Below are 22229 nucleotides of genomic sequence, written 5' to 3'. Positions count from 1 at the left end.
GATGCGGCTCCCTCCATCTTGTGGCCTCGTGCTCCTCTTGGGCCTTAGACAGCTCTCTATTCAGCCAGACGACGGGGAAAGAGAGGCTCTTGTGGGAGGTTCATGGAAGCCAGCCCTGGAAATGGTGTATATCTCTCTGTCCATATCCTACTGGCCGTAAGTCAAGTGGCTACCTGTTTGACCGCAAGGGAGGCTGGGAAATGTAGTGCAGCTGTGTGCCCAAAGGAAGGGGAAATGGCTTTAGTGAACAGCCAGTCTCTCTGCCTACATTTTTTAATCCTCTGTTCTACCATTTTCTAATTATCTGGAAATGATTTAATTACAAAGTTCTGTAATGATAACCTTCAGCTTATTCACTTAATCCCTTAGGTAGGCATGACATCATCTGTGCATATGGTATTTGTATGAATTCGGTTTCTCCATGTCTTGGTTTAGTGTTCTCTGCCTATATTTTAACACTTATATTACTCTTAACTTCTATTTTCTTACCTTTTCACCTTCTTTGTTGCTTTGGTAAAACTTTTTATTTCCAGAAATGCCAATGGAAGGCAGTGGAGGCAAAAGGAGGGACACCCTTACCACATCTTAGCTGGGGAGAGAGGCCCCTGATCACCCTAGGTGGCCACCCAACCTTCAGGGATGCTCTGACTCAAACCCAGAGCCGGGCTGACCCCCCATGCCAGACTCTCCCTCCCCTGGGCTATCCCCCGCTCCCACAACCCCGACAGAAGCCCGAGGCTGGGCTATGGGAATCTATTCCTTCACGGCTGCCCTCAGATCATTCAGCTACAGTCACACCCACCTTCTCTCCACAAACAGTCCTGGCAGGGTCACAGGGAAGACTTGAGATGTCTCAATGAGTGAGGCTCCCCAGCTAAGGGGAAGCCCTCGGTGTGGACCCCTGATTTGTTCCTCTCAACAGAGCGGACGAGCTAGTCTCAAATTGTCTTTGTTCACAGATTTAGTCATTCATTTATTTACACAACCAGTTGGTCATTCATTCAAAATCCTGTGAGCCCACAGCACCCTGCAGGCCCAGCACTGGGCTGTGGATACTCCAAGCTGAATGAAACCCTCCTCCTGCTCTTGGGGAACGCTTTACAGTCTACAGGAGACCATCTGGGGGCAGAGAAAAGCTCTCGGTACAGTGATGAGTGCTGCTGGTGGTCTGCGTGACGAAGGGCTGGGAGGTGTCACAGAGGTCACGGCAAGCTCAGTGTGAGGGCTTAGAGATAAAGCTGGAGAGCTCAAGGTCCAGCCTCACCGCAGCCCCAAACCTCCTCAGTGCCAGGCTACGGGCACCCCGACTAGGCCCGGCTTCACACTTATTGTTGGACTACGCTGTAGCCCAGCTTACCTGCCCACCCAGGGTCCTTCCTCACCAAGGCTAGACTTCCAGGGCAATCCTTCCACCTCATCACTGCTGTTCAGGCTGTTTAAAATGTTGACTATGGGAGAAAGACCCCTGTCTCCCCAGGCCTACGGCAGTCAGCACAACTCCTCTCCCCAGAAACCTGATATGGAAACCTCTCCCAGGAGGCGGGCCTGCCTTCTTCGCATCTGTCCTTTCTCAGCAGCTCCCGTTTGCTCTCCCCATCTCACCGGGCCTCAGGCCCAGCCGTGGACGGCCTGGGGCTCCCCAGCAGGGCCGTGGGGGGCCCTGAGTCAGCCTGGATCTCCCGCCACCACTGGCCCTTCCCGGTCTTCGGTTTCGAAGCCCCAAGAGCTGGAGATGCAGGTGACCGTCCTCGGTGAACTGCAGCAGCAGACTGGTTCTGAAGTGGCCTGCTCAGAGGGCTGGGCCAGACATCCCCTGGGATTTAAACGTACGGCTTCTGTGACAAGGACGCTAGCAGCTCTGGAGCCTTCTGGGCTCAAGCACTGGGTATGTTTGAGAGTTAAAATTCTCACCAAGCAATCTCTGTATAAGAGAGGGGTTATCTGTCTGTTTACGACGAGGCTGCAAAGGTCCAGGGAATGTGAGGTTGTGGCTAAACTGAAAAGGCTCCACGGTTCACCTTTTCCAGTCTGTTTCTCTCTTCGGAAAGACCTGAAAAGTTAAGCAGCCAACACACTCACAGGAAGAGAAGTTTTAAAAACTGTAGGAAGGCCTCACATCGTGGAAAAGTTTCCAGCAAAGAAAGTACAAACAAGAGTCAGGCCACTAGCCCCACACCTGTCCATTCAGAAGTGAGCACCGGGCAGGCCCTAACAGAGTGACTTCGTACTATCCGGTTCCCCTCTTTGGGTCCCCTTTTCCTTATTTCTAAGCAGAAATAGAAGAAGGAGGGAAATATTTCTAGCCCCTAAGAGTTCGTGGTTGATTGTTCTTAGGATACAAATGTTACCTTTTTACCTGTATGTGAAAGAACTCCATCTGCTGGGCATTCACACAATTTTGGAATAAATTTAGAAGACTATCTACACTGACAATATAAAATTTAAAGGATTTTTTTTTAAAAACAAGAAAGGCTTTAAAATGTGGTAAGAAGGAAGCCTGTGCAGACTGTACACCTCCGTCCCCCACCCTGTCTTCATTCACTGCTGCGGGAAGTGAAGGCTATGGCTCATCCGTGGCTCAGCAAAGGCAGCAGGCCACCTAAAGTCCCTTCACCGCCAACGCCCCCAAAAGAACACAGGTGCAGAGGGTCACTCCCAGTGGCGCTAAACTGTTCTCCCCAGGAGAAATCCATCTTGTAGCCAAATGTTCCCAGCAGACTCGGGCTAGACACAGCTGGCAGTCACTGTCCTGTCACACTGGCCGATGTGGCCCAAGGTCCCTGGAGGGGCCCATCTGCTATGCCTGCTCGCCGGCCCCGCCTCCGCTGGCCCCCGAGCCCTTGCCGGATGCCTGGGCTTCGGTGGAGCGCGAAGCCTGCTTGGGCAGGCGGATGGGGACGTACACGTTGGAAGCACAGTGCTCCTTGAGGTAGCCTCCTCCCTTCTCTTCATATTCCTTCCTGGTGATCCAGACGTCCTCGTTGTCCAGGTGGTCCAAGGTCCAGTCGCGAGCACCATACCAGGCGTCCAGCACAGGGTTCGAGGCCAGCTGAACCTGAAACATGAGCAGTCACTGGACGGGCGTCTCCCATGAGGGTCTGAGGACTGAATGTTCAGCAAGGCCAGCTACAGCCCCTACATTTTATCCCCAGAAATACACACGCAGGAGGGCCCCCTTTAATTCCAAGACGGGGCAGGACTACCTCTGCACCCTCCAAGGAGAGCTGAGTGAAATGCTCCAGACTCTTCAAGAAATCGCGCAAACATGCAGAGCCCACCAGACACGACCTCAGCGGGTACGTGGTTAGCAGCTACTCTACCAACGTCAGACCTGCCGCTCTGGGGGGGAGAGGGACCAGCTGCCCTGCCTCCTGCCCCATGCTGTAGACCACAAGCCGTCAGGTGGAGAGACCTGGAGGGAAGGCCTTCCTGGACCTGATCCCCTCTCTGCCAGCAGAGGGAAGCAGAGGCTGATGCGAGGTGGCTCTGGCCATGGGGGCAAAGGAGCCTCAGGGGAAATGAGAGCAGAGAGGCTGACCTGGGCTCTCCATGATGCTGCCAGCGCTCGGTTTCCACTGCTTATTAGGGGAGCAAGGCCGGGGTCAGCAGCCCTATGAGTGCCCCTCAACGAGGCTGAGCGGAGCACTGGGCGGACCGCGTTCCAGCTCAGGTCGGGCCTCCCCTCCTCTGGAGTCGCCTGTCTGACCTCCCACCTCCCTCTTCCCTGTCCCACCCCTAGAAGTCCCAGGATGGAATGGTGGTTTTGGAACTTTCTGAAGTAAAGGGCAGGTAGAATCAGCACAGATGGAGGAGGATGAGGGTGAGACTTGCGAGAAGGGACCATCAACAAAATCAGGGTCACAAAAGCCCCGACCGCTCTGGCTTAGAAAGTGTCGGTGACAGAACGAGTGTAAGGCGCTCACTCTACTCCTTGCACCGGAGAAGTGCTCACTGTGATAAACCATGAGGACTACATGTTGAATCCTGTGGGTCCTTCTAGCGAATCATGGAACCTGGAGTGTTCTTTGGGACCCTCAGCACAGCAGCTGATGTCTGTTTATCACACGCAGGCTCTGTGCTGAGCACCTGACAGGCAAGGCGCGCTGAATGCTGGTAACAGGCACCAGGACGATCTCCTCCGTACTGCGGAGAAAACTGAGGCCTGGCAAAATTCAGTGACGGCGGGGCCGGAGTCAGGACCGAAGCCCAGAGACCACACCCTGAACACACAACACATCGTGCGGCACAGGGGGCCACAGCCAAGCCCCCAGCAGGACACGGAAGCTCTGTACCACGTGTGCCCTGCACACTCCCCTCCCCCACCCCTCTTCACAGCCATGAGCCCCAGCCACACCCAGCTGCTCACCACTCAACAAGTTCACGGCCCCCGAGCCTTTGCTCCCGCTAGGCCCTGTCCGGAGTGCTCTCTCCACCCCACAGCCCTCCACTCTATCTACCTGGCAAACACCTCCTCATCTTCAGAAGACTCACCTCCAAGAAGCCTTCCCTAGGTGCCTACGTCTGTATGCCCCTCATGCTGTGGGTTATCCCGGCCTATTCATCTGACTGCTGCCCCCTCGGACAGCAAGCTCCTTGGGGCCAGGGCATCTGGTGTCTAGGACATCTCAGCATCCCAAGGTGCCTGGTCTGCAACAGGAGCTCAGACCATGTTTCTTGGTGATTGGGAATTTGGTAGATAAATTGTGGGGCAACCACACCATACAGTCATTTTTTAAAGTATTTTAGAAGAATAATGACACGGGACAAAATGCTCAGGACAGGTTAAGAAATTCAGGTTACAAAGCAGTATACACTCAAATGTGCAGAAAATACGTGAAAGAAAGAAAAATCTCCCCAGCCAGTCTCCTAGAGAATGCCTTATTCTCAATGTACACTCTTTTGTACTCTCTGAACTTTTACTATATGCAGGCCTTCCTTTGTCAATTAAAACAAAGAAATACGTAAAATACGATTTCCATTCTGCTTTAAAAATTAAACATAGGGCTTCCCTGGTGGCTCAGTGGTTAAAAATCTGCCTGCCAATGCAGGGGACACGGTTTCGATCCCTGGTCCGGGAAGATCCCACATGCCGCGGAGCAACTAAGCCCATCGCCACAACTACTGAAGCCATGCGCCTAGAGCCCATGCTCCGCAACAAGAGAATCCACTGCAGTGAGAAGCCCACTCACCGCAACGAAGAGCAGCCCCCGCTCACCACAACTAGAGAAAGCCCACAAACAGCAACGAACCCAACACAGCCAAAATTAAATAAATAAATACATAAATAAAAGTAAAAAAAAAAAAAAGAAAATTAAACATAGATTGAAGACCAGAAGGAAAGCCACAAACGTGTTAATAGTGGCTATCTCTGGATGATGGAATTATCAAGTAATTTTTCTCATTTACACTTTACTACTTTTGTAACCAGAAAACAAATAATTAAGGCTATTTTCAAAACAGCTGGTTACACGGACAATTGGTACCTGAAAGGAAGACTGAAAGGGTCTCATCTCCAACAGCTCCTTCTCGATTCTGACCTTCATCCCAGGATACATCATGTTCCCGCCAGTGAGGAAAACGTTCTGAACCAGCAACTCCTGAACATCCTTTGGGTACCTGGGGACAAAACGATTCCTCTGCTCTAGTCCCTCCAACTTGAATATTGGAAGAGAATATGGATGTGGAAATGCAAGCTCTCAGTACAGAACAGATAATGTCTCCGCAAAAAGTTAAAAAAAAAAAGCCTTCCATTTTTCATTTGTGTCTTTACAGAATTCCAAATAGCTAGCCAAAACCTTAATTTGAATGGTCAATCCATTTCCTTAGCATGATTAAAATATTATGCCCTTCTAATACATGTTTTTCTAAAAAACTGACTTTATTGAGGATTACTTTAAATACATTTGGATGAAGTCTGACAAATTTATATACCCATCAACAGCAGTAACCATTACACAGTAACCATCACCACAACCAAGATACAGAACATTTCTATCACCCCCAGAAGTTCTGCCTCTCCTTTTGAGGACCCATCTCTCCACTTGTGCTTTTTTTTTTTTTACTACTAGTTTTATCTTATTTATGTTTGCTCACTTTCCCACCTACTGCTAGACAAAACTCAAAGCCACTCTAAGTAGCTGCAATGGCTTTTCTTCCTTGCTAGGTGTAAGTTTCCACCCTGTTTTAACCAATAGCAACCAGAGTACCACAAAATCGTGTTCCCCACTTGTCCAACTTGTATTAGGAAAACTCACACTGCAGGAAGATACCTGTATAAACGGGTGCGGGGGAGGCATGTTCTTGTAGAAATGCAAACTCTTAAATAAATAAAATGCAAGGTAGGGAAAAAACTAAGTTCTGCACGTTTTTAGGGTGATTTAGAATCACTAGTCTGCAATACTGTGAAGATTTATAGGAAAGCCAATGCACATATATCATGTTGCCCAAATTTTTGAAAGAAACTCTTAAAGCTCCTCAAATCAAGCATTTACACGTTAAGCATTTACACGTTCAGAAATGAATTAGAGAGCCCTAACTCTGTGCCACGCTTGGTGAGAGAGAAAGAATACCATCTGAGTGCAGCAAGTCAATGAAGAGGAGATGCCCGGCCAACAAATCCACTGTTCAATTCAAAATTCAAGGAAATGGTTCAGGAAAATAGACGTAAAAGAAAGAAGTTTCAGCCTCACCTGTCCAGAATGTACTGGAGGGTCTCAGCTATGCCAGCCTGCTCCTCCCCGATGAGAGACGGCTGGAAGATAATTTCTGGAGCTCGAATTCTTTCTGTCCCAACAAACAGCTGATGATATGCTGCCAAGTTAAACACGGGCTTTAAAAACCCAAGGTTTAGAAGATATTTTTAGGCCATGAGAACAAACATCCCAGTTGCCAGTTTCTTCTAACTGCATTTCTTATTCCAACATAGCTTCTGTCTTTTGTGCCAGAATAACCTCTCCCCAACTCTCTTGATTTGATAATTCCATTTTCTACCTTCTTCAACCTCTGGATTATAAACCGCTACACAACTGCTTCATGAAATGGTCCCTGAGATGCAGGGAAAGAGACTTGGTGAAGAGCAGCTGAGAAAGGCTGGTACTGGAAGACCAAGTGCCTGGCTGGGTCCCCAGTGCCCACAGAGCCGAGAAGGCCTTCTCCCAGGTGTGTCTCAGCCTCACGCCAGTCTACCTGGCTGCCATTGTAATGACAGAAACACAGACCCAAATGAGGATGAAGCATTATGACACTGGCTTAAATGTAAATAAAATCATTAGAAGCTGGTCTTCGGGTCTAAAGTCCCCAGTTAGTTGCCCAAATGCTTCCACCGAGGAGACTGTTTCTCACAGATTCACGGAGCTTAGTGCTGGAACCCCAAACAATCACCACAGCGGGGAAAAAACCCTGACCGGAAGCTTTCGGTACTGGGACTCTCCCTTCTAGAAAATACAACTGGTATTTTAGGGAAAAGTATTCCTAAAGAAGCAGACTAAACCTGACTGGTCATTTATGTTAAGCTTCAAAGCATAAGCAAGGTGGAGGCTACGGGAGGCCAACCTGGACCGTGGTCACCGGCTTCTCCACTTCGGGCGTTTCCTCCGAAAACAAGGGCTCGAAATCGTTGATGTTTTCCACGTCTTCCAGAGATGGTTCGAGCTGCCCCAGGTCAGGGGTCTGAGAAGAGAAGAAACACAAGTGGACAGAACCTGTAATTCAGCGAGCCTTAGTTCTATGAGTTCACTGTCACCAAAAAGAACTGGGATCTTGCCTAACGTCCTAAAAGTACATCCACACATAAAAACTATGAAAAAGTTTCTGAACTGTTAAAAAAAGGAACACACGTGAACACAAGATTAAAAGACTAAAAAGCCAGGGATGAGCTTCGCTCTTATCCCCTCCCCTTCCCACTGAGACAAGCCTCATCAACTCCCACCTTCTCTGAAGGCTTCTGAGGGGCAGCTCCAGCCTGGCGCCCCGGGGAGGACTGTCTGCCTGCACCTGTCACACCACCACGCACAGAGCTCTGGGGGAGAGGGTGTGAGAGCTGGTGTCCTACAAAGCAGCTTAGACTATGGGCAAAATAAAGTCAATCTCTCAATAATTAATAAACATATGTGCCAACACTAACAGGCTTAGCAATCAGTTCCCTTGAGGGCAGGTCCACTGGGCTGGGGATGTGACTAAAGGCTCCAAGGTGGCCCAATGCCTCCCATATGTGGAGGCCTGCAGAACAGGCTTTCCTCTTCCATGACAATGACCCTGGGCGGGGCCTAGACATGCCAGCACGGTTCCTAATTGAGGGTTTAGGACACCTTTAATTTTGACCTGAACAAATGAAATTGGGAGGGTGGGGGGATAATTCTGGATGATGTCCTCGGGCATCTGTCATCCTCCCACATGAAAGGCAGATGAGTTGTACCTTCCGGACTCAAAGGGGAGACGTTTCAGGAAGGAACTCTGTTGCATTCCCTGGAAGGAGGCTCTAACAGTGACAGCTATTGTAGAGAGGACTATCTGATGAGACGGCGTCCTGGGAGGGTTCGAGCAGATTCAACACCAACCGCCAAGGTTGCCTGAGAGGAGAGCCCTCCTCACTCTCAGAATCTATGACGAATGTAAATTACCGACACAATTCAGAGTACTTAACTACACTTCCCTAGAATCTACTCATATCAGCTGCAAAGGTAAAACGCAAAGTCACTCTTAAATAAGGCAAAGCCCCTTGACATATGCTCTCCGGCTCCTCCCTCCCAGGAGCTCCCTCCTGGAAGTCAGTGGCCGCGCTGAGAAGCCCCAAGCACACGGAGAGCCGCGTGTGGGTGCTCAGGTCTGTGGAGTCCAGCCTCTGAGTCATCCCAGTCCAGATGCCAGGGAAGTGAAAAAACCCTCCAGAGAGTTCAGTTCCCAATTGTCCAAGTCCTCCCAGCTGAGGTCCCAGAGTCCCCTGCTGCACTCTGTCTGAACTCCTGACCCATCACATTCATGAGCACATTAACATGGTTGTTGTCTCACACTGCTAAGTGTGGAGTGTTTTTTATGTAGCAGCAGATACGTGAAACGGGCTTCTGGTGAGGCAGGAGCAGAGAGAGCCCCAGACCGCTACCAGGCCATCCCTCTGTCACCGGTCAGCAGGTGTCTTAAACCCCTCATAACACTCTTCCCTTCGATTCCACCCACCCCCTCAGCAGTGGCCTTCCCCAGGCATTCTTCTTTCCCCACTCCCTGTGTGAGTCTAGGTCCTTCCACAGCTGGGTCCTGGACAGTCCTGCCTGGTGTCCCACAGAGACTCCAGAGATGGGCTCAGAAGCCAGCTCATCGTCGCCCTAAGCTCAGTCCCCAGCGCCACCTCCCCCTGCTGCCTTTCAACCCAGCCTCAGTGACCGGAGACAATCTAGACCCGGACTGCTCGGGTCTCTCAGCTGCGCTGCTCCTAGCTGTGCAACCTTGGGCACGTTTCTTTCCTCGCCTCAATGTCAGTCTCCTTATTCATAAAATGGGAATGAAGACAGTACTTAGGGAATTGTGAAAATTAATCAAGATGATACTTGCACAAGCGCCCAGCACAGGGTCTGGCACATGTTCTGTTATCATCAGCAACTGCCACTCCTGAACGACACCAGGATCTTTGGCTCCGACCTTGGAAGTGTGTCCTCCTCCACCTTCCACCCCAACAGCCACTGACAAACTCCAGGCCACTGACAAAAATCAGCTCTCTTCTGGATGACTACACACATTTTAATCCTGTCTTCCCACCTCCAGCCTTGCCTCTCCCTAAAGCCATCATCCCAACTGCCGCCAGTTATTTTCCTAAAATAAAATCTCATCAGATTATTGCCTTGCTCAGCACACTTCAAAGGCTCTGTCTGAAGGATAGTATCCGGGCGATGGATAAAGACCTTAATAGGTGGCCATGGTCTCCCTTCCAGCTTCATCTCCCACGCTGTCTGTGCCCGATGTGCCCTGCTCCCCGCACGTGTGCTTCTTTCCATCTAAAATGTCCTTCCTTCCTCATTTGCTATCTGCTGAAATCAAATAATCTTTCAGGGCCCAGCTCAAACACCTCAATCCTTTCTCAAAACTCCTTCTGTATTCCCACACACATCTACCACCACACTTGATAAGTTTTATTACAGCCTGAGTATGGTTCTGTAGCCCTATTTTTTGAGGTACCAAGGAGGACAGGAATTGCGTCTTAGTCACCTCTGTACCCCTAGTCCCTGGCAACCCTCAAATTTCTCTAGAATAAAGAGGATTGCAGAATGTCTGGGCTTCAAAAGGCTTCTTCAGCTGTGACAAAACTATTATTATCCACCTTCATATCTAGCTATATTCAAAAGCATCTCACCTTAAAAATAAGATGATTTCTAGCTTCACTAAAAATGATAAAAAGATATTTTCCTTATCCCAATTCATATGATTCACAGAGAGGAACAAAGCTGGTAATTTCAATGCCGACAATACGCATCTAAGACAGAACATATTTCTCTAGCATGGCTGGTTTCTCTCCCCCTAGGGTTTGCCAGGGTCTCCACGTGTACTGGGTGGCATGCGTGAACGTAAATATGACTGTTCTCTTGGAACTGAACAGAGCAAGTTTGCCAAAGTCCCTCAGAGAGGATGCAGCATGGTTCCCTGGAACAGCCTGGAGCAGCATAAAAACAAGCAAAGGGCAGCTCTGATCTGGGATCGTCAGGCCAGAGCACTTTCTGTATTAGGCCCATTGTCTTTTCCAACAAACAAGGGTGCTCGAAAGCTGTGCTCCCACCTCCCCATCCCCTTACGCTGCGCTCGTAGCGATGCAAAATCAGCATCTTTTAGTTTAAATACTTCATTAGGAGGTATTTTAAAGTATATTAAAAGTATTTAAAATTTTAAAAGTATATTAAAAGTATTCAAAAGGAAGCCTACTCCTTTACAACATCCTCGTCGAATACCTGCAGAATACCGAGGGCTGGCATGGATTGGTCTGTAGGAAAAAATGGATTTTATTTATTTATGTTTTTGGCCACACCGTGCATCATGTGGGATCTTAGTTCCCCGACCAGGGATCGAACCAATGCCCCTTGCATTGGAAGCATGGCGTCTTAACCACTGGACCGCCAGCGAAGTCCCGAAAAAATGGATTTTAGAAAACACTGGAAGTTAAAAAATGTATCTATATTAATCCAGTGCAGCCATTACTGCTTAGATTGCATTTCAATATGAACTGTGGTCCACATAAATCTGTTCTCTCCATTCTAAAAGAATTATATTGTTGGAAAATATAACAAATACTTTTTGAAAGGTAGAACTGGCTGGCCAATGTCATGGCCAAATTTATTCCATGAATGTTACTGTAATCGATCTAATCTCTAACAATCACCCTGACCATTAAAGCTTTGGGGACAGATCGATTCATCAAATTTGTTGTACGTAGGGAAACCTTTTAAAGTACAGCATTTCAAAATCACCCCAAGCCCAGAGAAATTTGAATATGTTCCCTTAGAGCACAGAACAAAGTAGGGACTTAATAAGTATCTGCTGAATGAATAAAGAGTGATTGAATCAGGGCATGTAACAAATGGAGAAAAATGAAAAAAGAAAAGGAAAAACGGGTTCCCCGACTGTTTGGGAATCACATCTTCAGAGTTGCTTGTTTTTTTCTTTTTAAATCTGAACTCCCCCACGTGCATGTGGCTTAGTGGTCCATCTCTGATATAAAGATGCTGACATCTTGTGGACATGCTGATAAGCATGATAAAACTGAGTACAGATGAATAAACAACAAAAGCAATGTGGATCTGGATCCTAGGAAACAACAGCTCAAATCTGAAACACAGACCTGAAAAGGAGCAAACTAGAAAAGGCACATTAGTTCTCTGGAAGCTGATCTGGGACGCTGTGCGAGAATAAGATGGTGGTCGAGGCACTTCTACCCTGGATCTCAGTGATCCAGTACGCTGTGCCGAGGCAGCCTGACTCAGGATCTGCTTCAGCAGTCACGCATGCTCATGGCCAGTCACTGTCCTCACGTGGTCTACAGCCTGTCGGAGAGGTGGGGAAGGTGAGGCTGAGAGCAGGAACCGAGAGTCAGCCTCCAGCTGAGACACAGTCACTGCAAAGTAGGCTGCCTGCCGAGCCAAGGACGGCCCTGAGGTCCCTGGTAAGCACCATACTACACCCAGCAGCAAACTGGAGTTTTCCACAAGACTGTTTCTTTCTAAACGTATAGGTAAAGTTGATTTAAAAACAAAAATCAACAGTTGGACTGGCTAATCTTGCCCCACAAGTGTCATACGGCAATGAACAAGTTCCTTTGTTTTAGCACTCTAGAGATGACAGATTCAGCAACAGTGTGTCCACTTATTAACACTTTCGTCCAGTTCTAGAGACAGGAGAGCCAACCAGTGACTTGGGGCCGAGGTGTGACCTGCAGGCAGCCCCTTCACCATGCAGGGCCCAGTGCTACGGTATGAATTACCCAGGATCCTATCTCAGCCCCGCCACCTGCCCTTTTGGCCACATCAACACTAACAGCCCACTGGCAGGGAAACAAAAAGGAGAGAGAAGATCAAAGAGTTAGTGTTTAGTAACTAACAAAAGGCTGATCTTAAATCAACCCACAAATACCTTATCAAGCATGGCTATTAGCGGCTGTAAGAAATTCCTAAACTATACATGAAGCATGATCCCTGTCCTTAGGGAGCATGGCGATGGAAAGGAGGTGAATGAAAGAGCAACCATGATATATTTAATAGAAGATCAGAAGAAAGTTAAGGGGGCATATGACTAACTGCCCAGGAACCATCAGAGGGGCAGGTTCAGGTTCAAGATGGGCCACACGATAGGCGTGTGTATGTTCTTCCTACTCTACTCGCACACATCCCCTTCCCGGGGGACAGAGCTCTACCGGCTGAAACCCCTTGGCTCAGAACTTCAGTTGGTACAAGGTCAGTGCCATCCCTGCCCCGACCCGTAGATATCACACACCACTCTGCTCTCTTTCCCCCGAGTCTGGTCACAACCCCTTTGATGTCAGCCTTCTCCAGACACTCCTCCCGCCCTCAGAAAGGGCTGTTCTCTCTACACCAGTGGTCCCCAACCTTTCTGGCACCAGGGACCGGTTTCATGGAAGACAATTTTTCCACGGACGGTGGGGGGATGGTTCCAGTGGTAACACGAGCTACGGGGAGCGGCAGATGGAGCTTCACCCTCTCGCCCACTGCTCACCTCCTGCTCTGCGGCCCCGGGGTTGGGGACCCCTGCTCTACCCCACCCCGCGGGACCTCCCTCCCGAGGCCCGAAGTACCTCTGGCTTGCTGTCCACCACGTCCACCTCGAGGCTGACTTCTGCTTGAAGGATCTTCTGCTTCGCCTGCTCCACTGCGGCACTGAGCTTCTGTATGTAGGACTGCAGCTCTTCCGGGGAGTCCATGTTCAGCTCTATCAGGGCCTTGTGAAACTGATCCATCTGGCCATCCTCTAGGAGCTCCTGCAAGCCGAGCAGTCACAATCCATCCTCAAAGATGTGCATCGGGGCAATCACGCACAGGAAGGAGAGACGGAACTTAGAAACTGGACAGAGAACGATGGCGGCAGAGGGCTCCCCGAGCTCCCTGAGCCTGCCCCCCCATGGAACCACCCCCTCCCCCATCACCAAAGCTTCGCAATGAAGCCCTCCTCCCCAGCTATCTCTGGGCTCCCACGCATCACCATCTCAGCACCACCGGAGCAGGCAAAACTCATCTATGGGGACAGACGTCAGAAATGTTAGCTTCTGGGTGAGAAGAGATGGGAAAGTTACTAAGAGGAGGCTGAGGGAGGCTTCTGGGCTGCTGGTAATGCTCTATTTCTTGACCTGGATACATCACATGTTTCAATGGTGAAAATTCATTGAGCTGGACACTTAAGACTTGTGTGCTTTGCATCACGTGTGCTACACTTAAACCAAAAGTTAAAAATCAAACAAAGGGGACCACAAGGATAAAATAAATCAATGAGGCCAGGTCCACAGCTCTCAGGTCCTGCTGCTACACTGTCCTCTACACGCACGATCTCTACATGGATGACCCCCCCTCAGACCCCTTCTTGACCCCAGGTCAAAAAGATGCATGATGATGGGGCTTCCCTGGTGGCGCAGTGGTTGAGAGTCCGCCTGCCGATGCAGGGGACACGGGTTCGTGCCCCGGTCCGGGAAGATCCCACATGCCGCGGAGCGGCTGGGCCCGTGAGCCGTGGCCGCTGAGCCTGCGCGTCCGGAGCCTGTGCTCCGCAACGGGAGAGGCCACAACAGTGAGAGGCCCGCGAACCGCAAAAAAAAAAAAAGATGCGTGATGTGTTTTATGGAGCAAGGCTGAGGTCCCGCCCTAGGGGGTACGCTGTCACCTGCACGTAGAGCAGCCGGTCCAGCCGCTCCTGATCCAGCTGGAGCTTCTCCTCCCGCCGCCGCGCGTTGAGCTCCTGCAGCCGCCGCAGCTGCTGCTGCCGCCTCTCCTGCTTCTCCTCGGAGGTCAGGGTGCTGCCCAGGAGCTTGCTGGAAAACGGGAGCTGCATCTTGTGGACATTGTTCTCATAGTAATCAGGGCACCGCCATTTCTGCAATTCTTCAACAGAATGATTTTGGAAGTTAGGAAACGGAAACACTAATAGCACTGAGATTAGAAAGTCGGCACCAGGGTTCCAGGTGCGGGTAAGATGGAGGAAGCACACTCCATCCCATCTCTGAAGCCACCCAATCGGTGAAATGAGCTATAAGACCTGGACACGATGCCAACACACCTGCTCTGAGCGAATTGCTAAATAAAGTTGTTCAGACAGAAAGGATACCATCTAGAGCACCAGAAATGAAGGGAAAGCAACAGAAGTGATGAAAATCTGATTAAACATAGTAGATTAACCTCCTTTTGAGCTCCTTAAAATACATTGACAATTGGAAGTAAAAACCATGACGTCTGATGGCTTTCCAATGTATGTAGATGCGACACAGAAGACAAGTCCAACTAAAGGAGGAAGGATAAAGGGGCCTCTGGGGACTTCCCTGGTGTCACAGTGGTTAAGAATCCACCTGCCAATGCAGGGGACATGGGTTCAAGCCCTGGTCCAGGAAGATCCCACATGCTGCAGAACAACTGAGCCCGTGTGCCACAACTACTGAGCCTGTGCTCTGGAGCCCGCGAGCCACAACTACTGAGCTTGCGCACCACAACTACTGAAGCCCGCGCACCTAGAGCCCATGCTCCGCAACAGGAGAAGCCATTGCAATGAGAAGCCCGTGCACCACAATGAAGAGTAGCCCCCGCTCGCAGCAACTAGAGAAAGCCTGCAAGCAGCAACAAAGACCCAACGCAGCCAAAAATAAATAAAATAAATAAGTTAAAAAAAAAAGGGGGCCTCTGGCATGCTGACACCTCCATGTTCCACTTGAACTGGTAAAACAGAGATTCTAAGAAGACTGTGAAAAGCCTGTTTACTGTCATCTCTAGAGCAACAGCTAAAAAAACCTACATGAGAAATATACAATGAAAAACACAGTAGACAAATTAAAATGGAATACCAAAAAAATTTTTCAAATGTTCAAATAACCCAAAAAAGGCAAGAGAGAGCAATAAGGACAACAAAGAGAAGGAATAACAGAAAACAAAAAATCAAATGGTGGACCTAAACCCAAACATAAGAAGAATTAAATTAATTGGAAATGGTCTTAACATATCGATTAAAAGATAGAGACTGACAGAGGGATCTTTTTTTTTAAAAAAAAGGACCCAATTATTAAGAAAACTTATTTTGAATATAATGATACAGGTAGATTAAAAGGTTGGAAAGACACACCAATCAAAAGAAAGTTGGAGTGGCTATGTTAATGTCCAAGCAGACTTCAAAGCAAAGAAAATTGCAAGGGATAAAAAGGGACACTATATAATGGTCAAAGATCAATTGCCAAGAAGAAGTAAGAATCCTAAACGTTTACCTAACAAAAGAGCTCCAGGCACTTGAAAGCAAAAACTGACAGAACTGAGAGGAGAAATGGGAAAATTCACAATTATCCCTGGAGATTTCAACACTCTTAATAATCAACATGGCTTGATGGAAAATGAAGAGGAGAATAGAAGAACTGAACAACATCATCAACCAATAGAACCTAAATGGCATCACAGAATACTCCACCCAACAACAGCAGGATACACATTCTTTGCAAGTGTATGTGGAATATTCGCCAAAGCAGCTCATGCCTGGGTCCTTAAACAAATCTTCACAAGTTTAACTGATACCAGACAACATAAGTTCTTTGACCATAATGAAATTAAACTAGAAATCAACCACAGAAAGATAACAAGGAAGTCTCCAAACACTTGGATATAAAATAATATATTTCTAAATAATCAATGGTTCCAAATAAAAAAGGCTTAGCGAAATTGGAAAATATGTGAACTCAGTAAAAAAGAAAACATAACATACCAAAATCTGTGAAATGCAGATAAAGCACTGCTGAGAGGGAAATTCAAGCTTTAAATGCCTATATTAAAAAGAAGTTATCTTAATAATCTAAGCTTCTACCTTAAGAAACTAGAAAAAAAGAGCAAAATAAACCTAAAGCAAAAAAGAAGACACCAATGCAATCACCGATATAGTCCTACTTCTATTAAAGAAAATGAATTCATTCAGAAAAAGAAATCCCCAGGCTCAAATGGTTCTACTTGAGAATTCTATCAAACATTTAAAGAAAAAAATAATATCAATTATTTACACAGTCTTTTCCAGAAAGCAGACAAGAACACTTTCTAGCTCATTTAATAAGACCAGCATTGCCATGATACCAAAACAAGACAAAGACAGTACAAGAAAAGTATAGATTAATATTCCTCATGAATATACACAAAAACCTCATAAAATTTACCAAATTGAATCCAGCAATATATTAAAAAATAATATACACGAATAAGTTGGGTTTACCCCCCCAAATCAAGGCTAGTTCAATATTTGAAAAGCAACCATGATACTCTCCTATATGAACAGTCCAAACCACAAACACCATAGGATCATATCAGATGCAGAAAAAGCATTTCACAAAATTCAAAATCCATTCATGATAAAAATGATCAGCAAAACTAGGCACAGAAAGGAACTTCCTCAATTTGATAAAGAATATCTGTAAAAAAACTAGAGGTTAAAAAAAAAAAACTAGAGGTAACATCATATAATTAATATGGAAAGACTAAAGGCTTTCCCCACCACAAGATCAGCAATTAGGAACAAGGCAAAAATGTCCACTCTTACCACTCCTAAAGAAACAAAGGCAAACAGATTGGAAAGGTAGAAATAAAAATGTCCCTATTCCCAGATGACACATCTACCTAGAAATTCCCAAGGAATCTACAAAAAACTAGAACTAGTAAATTTCACAAGGTCACAGGATACAAGGTAAACATGCAAAAATTAATTGCATTTCTATACAATAGCAATGAGCAACTGAAATGAAAAAAACAAGGAAAGAAATAATTAGGCATAAATCTAATAAAACATGTACAAGTGTATACACTGAAAATTATAAAATGCTGATGAAAGAAATCAATAAAGACCTAGATAAATGGAAAGACATACTATGTTCATGGATTAGAAGCCTCAACGTAGTAAAAAAAAATGTCAATTCTCCCCAATCTGGATTTAACATTATATCTGAATCTACATTTAGAATGTTGTTGTTTTATATACAAACTGATCTACAGATTTAATGTTCTTTCAATCATAATCCCAACAGAACATTTTTGTAGACATGGACAAACTGATCCTAATATTTATATGGAAAGGCAAAGGAACCAGAGTAGCCAAAACAATGTTGAAAAAGAACCTACATATGCAAGTTATCAATTAATTGAAAAAGTCTGTTAGGAAAACAAATACCAAAAAGGGAAGGGAATGCTAAAAAGTACTAAGAGGAAAAAAGTGAGCGAAAGAGTCACCCTGGGAACAATTTAAGGAACACCCCAAAGGTAGACAACATTCGAAAGCTGCAAGCAAACATCCTCTTTGTACCTTCCACATAATCCTCAGCGATGTAGCTGTGCTCGTGCAGGATCTCCTCCATGCGGCTGAGAGTGATGGCTGCCAGGTGCCCAGGATACTTCAGCTGCAGGAGACGCTGGAGGTAGCCAGCTGCTTGGCTTCCTCCCAGGTTGATGCGTTTGCAGTTTTTAGCATCCAACCTACAACCAAGGGATGGAAACAGCACTGAAATTTTTGGCAATGTGGAGGAGAGAATATAGAGCACGTGCACTAGTGCGGAGGATAGTTTGATGTAGACTAATAAGGAAGCAACTGACCAGCTGGGGGAAATAAAACCTAACAGTTGGAAGGAACTTTAAAGTTGCCTTAGTGCAACCTCTTACCCAATGCAGGCATTCCTAGAGCACATCCAAACAGACACATGAACATCTAATTTTTGGCAAGCATCTCGGAAGATAACTTCCTGGCAAGCATCTCGGAAGGACTCATCTGCTCCGGGAAGGGCCTAGAAATATGCATTTTCCCCAGGAATATGCATTTTGACAAGCTTCCCAAGTCCCTCTAGTGTAGGCCAGAGTTTGAGTACCCCTCCCCTAGACACTCCACTTCTACTCATGCAAACACATTAAGTAATCACATACACATTGGCTTACTGTAATCTCCTAAGAGAACCAGGTCCCTCTGACATGAAGTGAAGGGGAGGAGAACCAGAGTACCTTTATTTTCTCAATATGAGAAAGTTAGAGGAGCAGAGCTCTAGGAACTTGCTGTGTACTAAAATGTCACTGCTATATCACACCTCACCAGCAGATGCCAGCATAGAACATGATATGCCCCAATCTGATCATTTCTTAGCCTTTGGGTAAAATCACTTACTCTCAATATAACATAACATAACAATATTATTTTTAATTTCTGCATATTCTGGTTACATAAGATAGAAAACTCTACAGCAGGAGTGTTTGGTAATGTCTAAGAACTACTTTTTTCTTCATAAATTTTTGTAAGAACTTCAAGAGAAATTCCCACTACAGGGAGTAAATAAATTCAACAGCATTTATTTTCACTTAAATATTCAGACTGTTTTACAAAGTGCCATCACCTACATTATCTCGTTTCATTCTCAAGGTAACCCCGAGAAATCAGTTTTTCCCAAGTTTATATGTTAGGAAACTAAGTGAAGAAGTTAAGTACCTCAACCTCAGCAGAGCTGCAAACCCAGGCTTTCAATCCCGAAGCCAGGTCTTCTCTCACTACTTACACACCCTCTATCTCTATGCAAAGAGAAACCTTCTCAGGAGAGCATGAGGCTGGCCTAGTCTCTCTCTCTCTCTTTTTTTAATTTTTTATTGAAGTATAGTTAATTTACAGTGTTTCAGGTATACAGCAAAGTGATTCAGTTATATATACATTCTTTTTCAGTTTCTTTTCCATTATAGATTATTACAAGATATTGAATCCTATGTGTATATAGTAAATCCTTGTTGTTTATCTGTTTTATATATAGTAGTGTGCATCTTTTAATCCCAAATTCTCAATTTATCCCTCCCTCCCCGGCCTAGTCTCTTTAACAGACAATGAAAACCCAGCTATAAAACGAGAAGATTTTAAACATGACAGAAACTACCCGCACCTTTTATAGAACTTGAAAACATCTATTAAGTACCTATTATGTACCAGGTACAGTAGTTAAAAAGAAAGGTCTAAATAATTGTCATTAAATAGCTTTAAATTAAAAAATAAAAAATCTCTTATTAAAAAGTGACTCCAGAACACAACAGTCGAAATTAAATCTATTTAAATCATTTACTCAGAACATTTTTATTGAGTACCTACTACTTACAGGTATGGTGTCAGCCATCTCACCATTAAGTCAGAACCATAAAGTTCTAGAATTATGGATTTGGACCTCAGGGACCATCTACCCCAACTCGATCCAGGAGGTCACAAAGGATGGACGATGAAGTGACATCTATACTCACACAGTGAGGGAGGTCAGAACTAAGCCCAGAGGCCAGTTCATGGTCCTGTCCTTGCTCTTTCCACCCCACCTTTAAATCAGGTGCCCAATAAACGTTTCCTGAATGCTTCTCAAAACAGTGCCCAAATGCCATAAGTGCAACTCACCTCCCTTCTAAGATGGGTAAAATATGTGTACACTGGTATCCAGATGAAATGATGAGCCCGCTGGAAATCAAGTTCTTTGGCTTATTGTGGTAGAAGCTGAAGAGGCTGTCTATTCCATAGGCAACCGTAGGAATCCCATAGCACTCAAAGAGAAGCTCGGACATCATCTGTCGTGAATACAGTGGGTTGCACACGGCTTCTGTCAAAACTATGGGATGATCGACACAGCCCTACTTGGAACGAAAAGAGTAAATTAGTAGGTGCTAAGAGAATACTCCTTTTAATGCCTAAAAAGAAACAGAAATCCTTATTGCAAGGGCTCAACTGGCTTTTGGTCTCCAATCAAAACACTGGATCAGAAGCAACTGTGAAACACCCATCTCTCCTGGAAGTTGCTTTGGAAAATATGAAAGTAGGGTCAACTTAAGTCAAGCCCCAGCCAAACTGTCAGCCAATCATCTGGCTCTATCTTCAAAATATCTCCAGAATCCAACTGCTTCTTACCACATCCTCAACTCCTTCCTCATCTAAGTCACCATCATCCCTCACCTCCTAACAGCAACAGCCTTCTAACTGGTCTCCCTGTTTCTACCCTATGACCCCGGCCAGTCCATTCTCCATACAGCAGCTATGGTGATCCTTTTGGAACATAAGTCACGTCCCTTTTTTGTTCAACACCCTGCAACGGCTCCCCATTTCACTCAGCGTAAAAGCCTATAAGGTGTGTGACTTGTCCCCTCACTACCTCTCCGACTTCCTCTTCCACTGACTACCCTTCCCCTCACTCTGGCTGCCCTCAGTTAGGATTAGGGCACACTCCTGCCTCAGGGCCTTTTTACTGGCTGTGCCCTCTCTCCGGAATACTATTCCCTCAGATATTCACAAGGATCGCTCCCTCAATCATCTCCTTCAGTCCTTGCTCAGACAACACCTTCTTCCCAAGTCCTCCCCCTAACCATCTTATTGAAAACATGTAACCCTCTCCTGTCCTTCTATCATGCCACAGAATATACTACTTAATTCTATCGTTTATTGTTTGTTTTTTCATACTAGAGCGACTTTCCACACCCGCTCCATAAGCACAGGAGATTTCGTGTCACGTTCACGGACGTTATTTCAAACACCTAGAAAAGTGCCTGACACGGAGTAGATGCTCAATACATATCTGATAATAAATTAATGTATTAACAAACGAGCCCGAATATGTGCTCCAAGAGAAAAGGGCGTTGTTTTTGCTCACTGCCATACCCCAAGCGCCTAGCACAGGACTTAACACACGTTAGGCGCCTAATATTTGACCGACTGACTAAATCAATGACTAAACGACATTCAGAACTACTGGAGTGACTATTATCCCTCGGAGAGCGTTGTGAGCGGGGACACGACCTCACCCCTCCCCTCAAGCCTAACCCCACCACGCCCTTCACCTGTGAGGAGACACCCAGATGCTGGAAGCTGTAGTCAAGCAGCAGCTCCTGCAGCTCCAGGTTCACCGGCACGTTGCGGTCGAAGGGCGATCGCAGCATCCAGCGCAGCGGCTCCAGGCTGCCCAGCGCGTTGCCTACCTGCGGGCCCGCCCCGCCCCGAGCCCCGCCCCGCCCGCGGGCGCACACGGCGCGGAACTGCAGCCGGGGCTCGGGGCCCGGGTCCGGCCCGGGGCACGCCCAGCCTGCGCGAGCCTGGAACGACCCGTTGTCCAGCACCAGAGGCACCGGCAGTGGCCCGTGCGCCACCGGACCGGCCTCCAGTACCTGATCCGGCGCGGCGCGGGCATCGCGGAATGGGAACACATTCGAAGGCGGCCCGGCTGCACTGGCCGCCGCCATCTTGGAGCGCGCGCACTGGCCCCGCCCCTCGCCGCAGCGTCCGCCCAAATGGCGCGAAGCCCCGCCCCCGACGCAGCGCCCGCCCAGATCGCGCGAGACTCCCCCCCCCCCCGCGCATCACAGCGGGTTCTCCAAGCCTCCTCTCCTCTCTAAGCCCGGCCGGCCTTTTCACCTAACTCACCCCTGGTGGCCCAGGCCGCCTTCGGGATCGCTAGGCCCCGCCCTCTCTGGCTGTGGCTTAACCTCGTCCCCAACATCCGACCTGACCACGCCCCTTCGCTGTAGCCGGGACTCTGGGCCAGG

General features: G+C 47.2%; 1 protein-coding gene across 1 annotated transcript; it reads right to left on the bottom strand.

Annotated features, from left to right (window-relative positions):
* Positions 1-562: 562 nt before the first annotated feature.
* ACTR5 (actin related protein 5) lies at positions 563-21926 on the bottom strand (the record flags this gene model as incomplete). Its single annotated transcript, XM_082671576.1, has 9 exons — positions 563-3055; positions 5484-5616; positions 6690-6829; positions 7552-7668; positions 13283-13465; positions 14359-14576; positions 18004-18173; positions 20101-20330; positions 21528-21926. The coding sequence occupies 9 exons, from the start codon at positions 21924-21926 to the stop codon at positions 2798-2800; spliced, it is 1848 nt and encodes a 615-aa protein (XP_082527702.1). The 3' UTR covers positions 563-2797.
* Positions 21927-22229: the final 303 nt, after the last annotated feature.

The sequence above is a fragment of the Grampus griseus genome (assembly GCF_964374135.1).
Source record: "Grampus griseus genome assembly, chromosome: 14".
NCBI lineage: Eukaryota > Metazoa > Chordata > Mammalia > Artiodactyla > Delphinidae > Grampus > Grampus griseus.
Note: the sequence above shows the minus strand (reverse complement) of the source record. Positions and strands in the feature narration are given on the sequence as shown.